The 10746-nt window shown below is 66.7% G+C and overlaps 2 protein-coding genes across 2 annotated transcripts; one reads left to right on the top strand and one right to left on the bottom strand.

Moving 5' to 3' along the window:
• Nucleotides 1-656: 656 nt before the first annotated feature.
• On the top strand, nt 657-3643 carry LOC113962801 (UPF0160 protein MYG1, mitochondrial-like). The gene is made up of 7 exons (XM_027673571.1): nt 657-878; nt 1219-1331; nt 1410-1569; nt 1922-2071; nt 2250-2372; nt 2650-2831; nt 3214-3643. The coding sequence occupies exons 1-7, from the start codon at nt 723-725 to the stop codon at nt 3641-3643; spliced, it is 1314 nt and encodes a 437-aa protein (XP_027529372.1). The 5' UTR covers nt 657-722.
• A 1375-nt stretch (nt 3644-5018) lies between these two features.
• On the bottom strand, nt 5019-10601 carry LOC113962800 (aladin-like; the record flags this gene model as incomplete). Its single annotated transcript, XM_027673570.1, has 16 exons — nt 5019-5295; nt 5399-5483; nt 5825-5906; nt 6016-6083; nt 6272-6365; nt 6727-6817; nt 7429-7489; nt 7707-7831; nt 8071-8191; nt 8323-8466; nt 8732-8911; nt 9209-9307; nt 9761-9807; nt 10087-10178; nt 10314-10369; nt 10474-10601. Coding segments are annotated over 16 exons (1608 nt in total), but the record flags the coding sequence as incomplete, so codon positions are not given.
• Nucleotides 10602-10746: the final 145 nt, after the last annotated feature.

Raw genomic sequence — 10746 nt, 5'->3', positions numbered from 1 at the left:
GTGTCCCTGTCCCTGTGTTCCTGTCCCTGCCCTGTCCCCATGTCCCTATCCATCTGTCCCTGTCCCTGTCCGTGTGTCCCTGTCCCTGTGTTCCTGTCCCTGCCCTGTCCCCGTGTCCCTCTCCCCGTGTCCGTGTGTCCCTGTCCCCGTATCCCTGAGTCTCCGTGTCCCTGTCCGTGTGTCCCCGTGTCCCTGTCCCTGCCCTGTCCTCGTGTCCCTGTCCCCGTGTCCCTGTCCCCGTGTCCCTGTCTGTGTGTCCCTGTCCCTCTGTTCCTGTCCCCGTGTCCCTCTCCCCGTGTCCGTGTGTCCCTATGTCCCTGTCCCCATGTCTCTATCTGTGTGTCCCCGTGTCCGTCTGTCCCCGTGTCCCCGTCCGGGTCCCCCCATTGTGTCCCCGCATTCGGCCGCCAGGGGGCGCGCTCTCCCCGAAGCTGTTCATTGGCCCCGCCCCCTCTCGGTGTAGCCGTGACCAACTGCGCGTGCGCAGGGCGGGGTTTAAATGGGGCTGGAAACCGGGGAGGCGTGGTCACGCATGCGCAGGAAAGGCGTCGGCCTGTGCGCGGTGCCGGGGTGGAATGGGGCGGGGTCTGCGGGTGGAAGGGGGCGGGGCCGGGGGCGGGGCCATGCGCGGGCTCTCCCGCGCCGTTCGACTCATGGCGGGGACCGGGATCGGGACCGAGATCGGGACAGGGACCGGGATCGGGGGCTCCGGAGGCTCCTCCATGGCCGGGATCGGCTCCGGGGGCTCCGTCGCCACCGCGGCCGGGCAGAAGCGGCCGCGTCCCGAGCCCGCCCCGCTCATCGGCACCCACGACGGCACCTTCCACTGCGACGAGGCGCTCGCGTGTTTCCTTCTGCGGCTCCTGCCCCGCTACCGGGTACGGCCCCGGGCTCCGTGCGGCGGCACCGGCACCGTGCGCTGCAGGGGCCCGGCTCCCTCCTCGGGGCTCCCCTGTGACCTCGCTCGGGGCTCCCAGTCCCACCTGCGGCCACCGTCGGGTCTCCCGGACCCGCGTGGAGTCCTTGGGACCCACCCAGTGGTGGGTGATCGGGGTCCCGCCTGGGGGTCACCCTGAAGCCCCTCCTCGGGGTCCCTTGTCACCTGGGGCTCACCCTGAAGCTCTCAGCCCCTCCTCGGGTTCCCCGGTCCCCCGGGGGCAGCTCTCGGGGGTCTCCGGTGCTCCGGGGGACCCTCATGCTCCGCGTGCCCCCCGGCAGGACGCGGAGGTGGTGCGGACGCGGGACCCCCAGCGCCTGGCCCAGTGTGACGTGGTGGTGGACGTGGGGGGCGAGTACGACCCCGAGCGGCACCGCTACGACCACCACCAGAGGTGAGACCCACCCCCGGCCCGCCCGCCGGCACAGCGGCGTCCCCGGGGGTCCCTGGGGCTGACCCCGGTGCCCTGCAGGTCCTTCACAGAGTCCATGAGGAGCCTCCGGCCCGACAAGCCCTGGAGCACGAAGCTGAGCAGCGCCGGGCTGGTCTATTGTCACTTCGGCTCCCAGATCCTGGCAACGCTCCTGGGGCAGCCGGAGGACGGGCCCGTGGTCACGGCGCTCTACGATAAGGTACGGGGGGCTCTGACCCCCCCCCAGTGCCACAGCTCTGCCCAGGGCTGCTCCTTTTGGTGGGGGGTCACCCCGCAGGAGATTCCAAGAAAGAGGCGACCAGTTTGTGGCAGCTGCTGGTGTGTGGTTGGGCCCTGCTGTGCCCCCCCCAGTGCTGCCCCCGTTGTCCCCCCTCCTGCTTTCCCCCCCATTTTCCTCCTGCTGTCCCCTCACTGTTCCCTCCTTTGCTGTCCCCTTCTTTCCCCTCTGTCCCCTCACAGTCCCATTGTCCCTTCACTGTCTCCTCCTGTCCCTCCCCTGTTCCTCTGCTGTCCCCTCTGTCCCCTCACTGTCCCCGCTGTCCCCCTCCCAGCTCTACGAGAACTTTGTGGAGGAGATCGACGCCATCGACAACGGGATCGCACAGGCGGAGGGGGAGCCCCGCTACGCCCTCACCACCACCCTGAGCGCCCGCGTGGGGCACCTGAACCCCCGCTGGAACGACCCCGACCAGGACACCGAGGTGGGCACGGGCACCATGGCCCCTCTGGGACACCCGGCTCAGGGACACCCAGGATGGGGACACCTGGGATGGGGACACCCAGCTCAGGGACACCTGGGATGGAGACACCCGGCTTTGGGACACCCAGGATGGGGACACCTGGCCTGGGGACCCCCCTGACCCCTCATTGTGCCCCCAGGCGGGGTTCAGGCGGGCGATGGAGCTGGTGGGGAGCGAGTTCATGGACCGGCTCGACTTCTACCACCGGGCCTGGCTGCCGGCGCGGGCACTGGTGGAAGAGGCCGTTCGGCGCCGCTTCGAGGTAGGGCCACTGGTGCAGGGGTGTCTGAAAATGGGGGGGCAGCTTTGGGGTGTGGGGAGGCCCAATCGCCTCAGTATGAACCTCCCTGCATGGCCTTGCAGCCCCCACTGTGCCCCACACAGGGCTCTGTACCCCCACTCTGCCCACCCTTCTCCCCACCTCATCCACGCCCCATGTGTGGGGCTCTCTGAGCCTCAGGGGGTGAAACCGAGCCCTGGGGCCATTTGGGGGCTCTGGGAACAGTCCCCCAGAGTGGCTGTGGTGTCCCCCCTCCCAGGTGGACTCGAGTGGGCAGGTGCTGGAGCTGCCCCAGGGCGGCTGCCCCTGGAAGGAGCACCTTTTCCAGCTGGAGAAGGAGCTGGCCCTGCCCAGGCCACTCCAGCTCGTGCTGTTCCCGGACCGGGGCGGGCAGTGGCGGGTTCAGAGCGTCCCCACAGGACCCCACACCTTCCAGAGCCGGTGAGACCCCTCCCCTCATGCTGTGCACCCCCCCTCTGCCCCCCCTGTCCCCCCCCACACAGATCTGCACCCCCATTCTGCCCCCCTGCACCCCCACTCTGCTCCCCCTGTACACTTCCCCACAGCTCTGCACCCCCTACTCTGCCCCCTGTACCCTCACTGCCCCTCTCTGTACCCCCACTCTGCCCCTCTGTATCCCCCCCACGGCTCTGCACCCCCATTCTGCCCCTCTCTGTACCCCAAGTCTGCCCCCTGTACCCTCATTCCACCCACCTGCACTCCTCTCCGAGCTCTGTACACCCACTCTGCCCCCTGTACCCCCATTCTACCCCCCATGTGCCCCCCCCAGGTTGTCACCCGGTGTCCCCCGTGTCCCCCCCAGGCTCCCCCTGCCCGAGGCGTGGCGGGGGCTGCGGGACGAGGCCCTTTCCCAGCTCTCCGGTGTCCCCGGCTGCGTCTTCGTCCACGCCAGCGGCTTCATCGGCGGCAACCGGAGCCGGGAGGGGGCCCTGGAGATGGCACGGCGGGCACTGCGGCACGGGGGGGGGCACGCAGAGCGGGTGAGCCCCCCCCCTCCCATCGCCGTCACCCCAAAAGGGACCCCCCGGCCCAGCGCGGGGGGTTCCAGGGGCAGCTGGGACTGTTCCTGTAACGGGATCGCAGCGAGATGCTCCAAGGGACCTGCGGGGGTGGGGGGCAGCCCCCCCCCCCGGGTGGCAGCGTGCCCACCACCCCTGGCACTGGAGGGGCACCAGCCCAGTCAGAGACTTGCTGGCTCCGTTTCCCTGGAGTTTGCTCCCGTTCCTGTATAACCCCCCCACCCCATTCCGAGGGGTTTCCAGCACCAGTAAAGACCAGTGTGTGCCCAGTGGATGCGCTATTGGGGGCCCCGGGGGGGTGGGCAGGGGGTAGGGGTTGCTGTGAGGTGGGTACAGCCACGGGAGCCAGCGCTTCCCCCCGCCCTCCCCGCCCCAATCCCGCGCATCAGCAGCGCTGGGGGGGGGCACAGAGCCCCCCCTCCCGTGCCACCCGTCCTCCCGTGCCACCCGTCCTGCCGTGCCACCCGTCCTCCTTCCCGGGGCAATGCAGGCAGCCTGGCTGCTCCTGCTGGCGCTGGGGCTCCCCGGGCACTGCCGGTGCCCAGGGGGGGCCCCCGGGGCGCTGCCCCCCCCACAACGAGACGCTGGGCGGGGCCGGGGGGGCGCGGGCCCCCGACATGGTGGTGCTGGTGGCCGTGGGGGGGTGGCTGGGGGCCCTCCTGCTCTACGTGGGCCGGTTCGTGCGGAGGAGCCGGGCGGAGACGCGGCTGCACCTGGAATACCTGCGGGCACTGCCCTTGGAATACCTGCGGGCACGGCCCCGGGAGGAGGAGGAGGAGCCGCTCAGCGCCTTCCGGGGAGGCAGCACCGGGAGCAAACCGGGCAGTGCCGAGGGGTGAAGCCCCCCCCCGGTACCGCCCCAGCAGCAGCGGTGGGTTCATCCCCCAGTTTTTCCCCCTGGATCCTCCTCGTGCCTGTGCAGCCCCATGGAGGGGCTGGATGTGGGTGGGGTGGGGGTGGTGGGGGGGACTCTCTGTCCCACCTCGGGATTGGAGGAGCATTTTGGGGGTCCCGGGGGGGTCTTTGGGTTGTGGGGGTGAGCAGGGACCCTGCGCTCTCCCCATTATCCCTGTTATTGCAGTGTAATCCTGGGGATTAACCATATGTAATCCCGGGATTTAACCACGCTGCCTCCCGCCTCATTAATCCCTTCTCTGGGCAGGGGGGGTCCATCTGCTGCCCCCCCCCCTTTGGTGCTGGTGGGGGGGCTCACGTGGGCTGGCACGAGCACCCCGGGGACCCTCCAGCCCTGCTCACAACCCGACTGGGCTCAAGTTTGGGGTTTTATGGACCCACAGGGGGTTCAGTTCACCCACAAGGGGAGGCCTGGGGTGCTGTGTGTGCAGCCAAGGACCCCTGAGCCCCCCCTGCCTTCACCTTTCCCCAAAATGTGGCTCTTTAACCCCAAAACAACCTGGCCCCGTGGGCTCACCCCACTGGGCTTCAGCACGGGGAAGTTCTGCAAATTGACCCTGAGCTCTCTCTGACCCCAAAAAGCAGCTCTGGAGCACCCCCAGACCCACGGAACTTCCAGAACTCACCCCATGGAAAGTTTCCAGCCCCCTCAGGGCAAGGAAAGAGGAGGAGAGGGGGGAAAGATCGGCCTTTATTCGATGCAGACTCTGGGAGACCCCCTCTGCCCCCCAAGGGGTTGAAGGCCGCCAGGGGTCCCAGGAGGAAGATGAGGCTGCCCAGGGAGGAAGAGGAGCCACCAAGGCCCCGGGCTGTGGTCACAGCTCTGAGAAGAGGGGCTGCTCCCTCACACTGGCCACGACGGGGACGGGGCTGCGGTGGGGGCTGGCCAGGGGCACGTGGGCACTGACGAAGAAGAAGGGGATGTGGCTGATCTTCCCCGAGGACCAGCACTGGAAAGGAAGAGGACACGGAAGAAAATGAGGGTCCAAGATCCCGGACACCTTCCCCCCAGCCCGTGTCAGACCACCCAGCACCAAGGGGGGAGCGACTCACCACGGTCAGGAGGGCTCCTCGTGGGAAGCAGGGGTGGAAGGCGATGATCTGGGGCTGGGCACCGCGCTCGCCCCGCACAAACCCGCTGTGGGGGGCAGGAGGAGCCACGGTTATGGCACAGCCACAGGAACACCACACTGCCAGGGCCAAGTGGAGACACCCAGGACCTGACTGGATGCACTGGGCAAGGGAGAACCCGAAGCCAAGGGGCTCGAGGTGGATAATGGCCAACACGGCCAAAACACGACGGGATTCGGAGGTAAAACAGTGACAGGCCCTGAAGTGATGCGGGATGGGGTCTCCCCACGGTGAGGAGGGGCTGCTCTTCCCCACCACACCCCCCAGGGGGGGTTAATGGTACTCAATGAACCCAAACCCACCCAAAACCTGCTGCAAGGAACCCACCCAGTGCCCACCACGACTCACCAGGGCAGGAGCTCGAAGACGGGGCTGTTGCGGGTGCGGAACACGGCGATGGCCGTCTGGCTGCCCGGAGAGTCGGGGTGTCCTGCAGGAGGGAGAGGGGCAGGGAGGCTTGCCTTGCTCCAGGGGCACGTGGACAGGCCCCTCGGTGCCCCTCTTCCTTGCTGGAAGTGGGATCTTCAGGCGGGACTCACCTCTGATGATCACTGCGAGTCTCTCTCCAGTGGGGTCCCACACCATGGAATGCACCTCTCCTCCAATCCTGGAACCAGCACAAGCAGCAGGGAAGCCCCCAGGATCGAGGGGCACAGACCCCCTTGGCCCCCCAAATGTCCCCCAGGATCAGGGGGCACAGACCCCCTCAGCCCCCCGGGGTCCCCAGCATCGAGGGGCTGCTGCCAAGGGGAGTGGGATCCCCCTCTGCCCCCCCAGGTGCCACGTCAGACCCACCTCTCGTCCCCGTAGAGCGTCTCGAAGGTGGTCTCGGACAGGTCTGCCACGATCGAGGCTGTTTTGGAGCCCCCCACCTGCCCCTGCATCTCCCCTGAAGGGAACACTCCATAAATCCCACTGAATTGCCCAGATTTCCCATAATTTATCCATTTCTCAGAACAACGTGCTGATATCCCATGTCTGGGATGGAGGACAGGGGACAGCAACCCCCAGGACCGGCCCCTCTGCTGACAAACCCCTGAGCTGGCCCTGAACATCCCCCCCTGCAAAAACCCTTCGTGTCCACACGACTGAGAGGCAACATGAGGGGGGATAAACCCAACCCCAAGGATTCCGTGCTCTGGGAGACCCCCAAGGCGCCCCCCTGCATGTCCCAGGTCCCTCAGCCAGAGGTGAGGGATCACCTGGGTCCCACCCCAGCCCTTGGGAAGCTCCAGCTGGGGCAGACTCACCCCGGTACTCGGAGAAGGACAAGGAGTAGATGACGGACTCCCCCAGCACCGTGAAGAGCAGTCGGCTGCCGTCCGGGCTCCAGCACCCCGTCTGTGGCACAGGGAGGGTTTGCAGGGAGACTCCAGTGGGTCCAGAGACAGCTCAGGGCTTTGTGGATGGCCCCTCCCCTGGCCAGGGATCTTTTGGAGCCAGCTGGGAATGGGGGATTTTTGGTAAAACCCACCCAACGTGTCCCCGAGGGCCCTGGAGGTGATGTCTGCACCCCAAATCCTGGGGTCAGTTTGGGGCTACGAGACAGACACTGAGGGGCTGGAGCGTGTCCAGAGGTGGGAATGGAGCTGGGGAAAGGGCTGGAGAACTTGTGAGGAGCAGGGAGGGGGCTCAGCCTGGAGAAAAGGGGGCTCAGGGAGGACCTTCACAACTCTGGGGAGCCAGGGAGGGGTCAGGCTCTGCTCCCAGGGAACAAGGGATGGGACAAGAGGAAACAGCCTCAAAATGCACCAGGGGAGGTTCAGGTTGGATACTGGGAAAATTTCCAGGGCTGTCCAGCCCTGGCACAGCTGCCCAGGGCAGGGTGGGAGTCCCCAGCCCTGGAGGGATTTAAAAGCCCTGTGGATGTGGCACTTGGGGGACGTGAGACTCAACAGTCTCAGAGGGCTTTTCCAGCCTAAATGATCCCTTGCCCGAGGAATCCATCCTACCTGGCAGCGTCCTCTGACAGTGGGCCACCGCTCACACGTCCACATCTGAGCCTCCCATACCCTGCAGGAGACAGAACAGGGTGAATTCCTGGGATCTGCCCCAATCCCGCTGTTCCAGGAGCCCACAGGGTCAGACCCAGCCACCCACCCCTGTGCCCTTTTGCCCCCCCCCAGCAGGAGTGGGAGCAGTGAGGACACTCAGGCTCCAGATCTGCTCAGTTTTGGGGCAGAAAGAAGGGCGAGGGCTGCGAGGGGAGCTGGGCAGGTGGGGCACTCACCGGAACACGGCCGAGGGGGTGGCTGCCAGCACCTTGCTGCCATCGGGTGACCAGGCCAAGTAGGTGACACCACCACCCCCAAACCACTGCAGCTGGACACAGTTCTCAGTGGACACGTCCCACACCTGGAGGAGGGGACAAGGAAGGCAAATGGTTACGTCAGAATGCTGACTGTTGGGGGGGGTTGTTTGGATTAGGGGACACAGAGCGATGATTTCAGGTCCAGGTCAAATTCAGAGCTGCCTGACCCACCCTCTGTGGGAGCAGCACCTGTGCCCAGCCCAGCTGTCCCTGGGTGACCCTCTGGGGTGCCCGTGGTCCCCACATCCCCCCAGGGAGGCACAGCCAGCTCAGGGCTCCTCACCAGCATGGCCGTGTCGACCGGTGACGCCGAGAGCAGCCGCTCCCCGCTGGGTGCCCAGGCCAGGCTGGTGACAGGGCTGTGCCCCGGGTAGGACAGAACCTGGGCACAGCCTGATGACGGTCTGGAAGAGAAAGAGAAACCCCAGGAGGGGTTGGGACAGGCTGGCAGGACGGGCACCTGCCTGGCTTTATCCCAAAGCCAACCCCAAAGGGGGTCCCGATGGCAGGGCAGGGGGTGTGCGGGGGTTGTCACCTGGTGGAGAGGGAGGTGGGATCCAGGTGCCACACCAGGACACAGCTCTGGCAGGCCACGGCCAGGATGGAGGCACAGAGAGGCTTCCAGGCCATGGAGGCCACGTTCCTCTGCAGGCGATGCTTCAGCGAGGGGACGGTGGCACTGCCGGGGAGGGGACACATGTGACAAGGGCAAAACGTGGGACCAAGAGCGTGTGGGCCGTGCCCCAGTGTCCTCTGCCAGCTCTGAGCCCAGTGCAGGGGGAAAGCAGAGTGGGAAGGGGAAGGGGGGATGTGCCCTGCTGTGCCCTGCTGTGCCCTGCTTCCCAGGGTGGGGAGGGGGTGTGGGGGGACAGGAATTCCCAGCCAGGTGACAGCGGGGGACAGGAATTCCCAGCCAGGTGACACCGGAGTGAGCCAGAGCACACCTGGTGCAATTGGCCTGAGCTGCCTCCAGCCCAGCCCTGGGGCAGGAGAGGGCCCGGGCTGGCCAGAAATCCCAGCTGGGAGAGGGGGCTGGAGCAGGGAAGCGTGGAGGGGGCCGCAGGACCAGCCGGCACAGTCTTCTCCTGAGGAGGGATTGGCATTCCCTGGGGGAGCAGGGAGACCTGGGGGAGAGAGGAGACTCAACGACGCTCCAAACACTGCTCTGCCTGTGCCCCCTTAGGCTGTGGGACCCCCCTTGGGCTTGTGGGACTCCCAGGATGCCCCCAGAGCTACGGAGCAGGGAGGGAAAGGAAAGCCAAGGCTTCGGTCAGGATCACGCTCCGGGAAGAGCGGTGGGAAAGGAGCAGGGGGGGCTGAACGTGAGCCCACATGGGCAGGAAGGCCAAGGGCACCGTGGCTTGTGGCAGCAGGACCAGGGCACCCCGAATCCTGAGAGGCAGCAGCAGCTCCAGCCCCACCTGTTGGAGTTGTAGACCCGGATGGAATCGTCCAGAAGCGCCACAGCAAACTTGTTGGTGTGCGGGTGCCAGGCGAAGGCCCGCACGGGGCATCCGGCCCTGGAGGCAGGGACAGGGCAGGGTGAGGCTCTGAGCAGAGGTGCTGGCACCACCCAGCACCCCCCAGGCTGGCAGAGGCCCTTCCCAGAGTGCCCAGTGAAATAAAACTCCCTTTTCGCTGCTGGATGGGACCGTTTTCTTCGAGAAACTCCCCCGTTCCTGGCAATTATTCCCAGGGCTCTGCCGAGGGGCTGGTTGCCACAGTCTGGGGTGGGAACTGGGAGGAATTTTGCAGTCTCTGATGTAGTGTAACCCTGATTTCAGCACATCAGAGGCTTTGCCTCTCTCTGACCACCAGACACAAACCAGGGCAGCCAGAGCCAGCGGGGAAATACTTGCCCTTAACGTGCCCACCCAGACAGGGCCCTCCTGTCCTTGTACCCCCACCCTTCTCCCAGCTCCAGGGGTGTCACAGACCCCAGGGATGGTGCTTTTGGGACACACAGGACTCACCAGTCCACGGCCTGGGAGAAGGCTGCAATCATGTCCTCACTGGTCAGCTGCAGGGGAGAGCAGAACACTGAGCTGGCAGCGAGGACCCCCAGTGCCCATCCCCTCTTTTCTCTTCCCCTACCTGGATTTTGGCCCCTCTTGGAGCGCTTTGGGCCCTGGCAAGGCCTTAGGGCAGCATTCCCCTCCCTTTGGTGAGGGAAGGAGCAGCGTTTGGAGCTGGGCATTGCCAGGAGGAGCGTTTGGGTGGGTTTTCAGGAGGGAAGGGACCACCCACCACCCCAAACCAGCCTCCCCCAGCCCCAGGAATCAGGCCCAGAAGGACTCACAGAGAGGTGTGGGAACAGGGATCCGTGGAGCGAGGAGAGCCAGCGGCACACGGCCAGCGCGTGGCTCGAGCCCGTCCTCAGCCACCGCAGCCCTGGGGGGGGGACAAAGCACCCTCAGCTGCGCCCACCCGCACCACGGGGGGCACGGGCGGGGGCAGCACAATGGGAACAGAGGGATCCCAGACCCAGAGATCCCGGGAAATCTCCAGGAGCAGCCACGGACTCACCCTCCTCCTCGGCGCTGGCCACCTCCCGGAGCACCCCGCAGAGCCCCGCGTCGCGCCTGCGGCCACAGCGGGGTCAGAGCCCCTTCAGCACCCCCTGCCCGCTTCGGGGGGGCAGACCTGGCACTTTGGGGGGCACTTTTAGGGGCGGGGGGACACTCACCAGGCGCTGAGGCAGCGCTTCCATGGGGACTCGCGGTGGTGGATGAAGGGCGGGCGGGCGCTGGGCTCCTGCCGCCCGTGAGCCTTGAGGGGCTCCTTGGGCAGGCTGAGCACGGGCAGGTCGGGCACCTGTGGGCCCCCACAGCACCCCTGAGCCCACAGCACCCCTGAGACCACCCCTGAGACCACCAGGGACATCCAGGGGGTGCCATGGGGGGGCAAGGAGACCCCCCCAGCACAAGGGGCCAGAACTCCAGCCAGAGCTGAGGGGGAC

Source organism: Neopelma chrysocephalum, unplaced genomic scaffold (assembly GCF_003984885.1).
Source record: "Neopelma chrysocephalum unplaced genomic scaffold, ASM398488v2 Primary Assembly neopelma1_185187, whole genome shotgun sequence".
NCBI lineage: Eukaryota > Metazoa > Chordata > Aves > Passeriformes > Pipridae > Neopelma > Neopelma chrysocephalum.
The sequence above is the reverse complement of the archived record's forward strand: the minus strand, read 5'-3'. Positions and strand labels throughout refer to the sequence as shown.

What these genes read in the sequence shown, in the direction of transcription:
- LOC113962801 (XM_027673571.1), top strand. Translation starts at nt 723, where the DNA reads ATGGCCGGGATCGGCTCCGGGGGCTCCGTCGCCACCGCGGCCGGGCAG. An exon ending in CGCTACGACCACCACCAGAG is followed by an intron (nt 1,332 to 1,409) that starts GTGAGACCCACC and finishes GGTGCCCTGCAG; the next exon opens with GTCCTTCACAGAGTCCATGA. An exon ending in CCGTTCGGCGCCGCTTCGAG is followed by an intron (nt 2,373 to 2,649) that starts GTAGGGCCACTG and finishes CCCCCCTCCCAG; the next exon opens with GTGGACTCGAGTGGGCAGGT.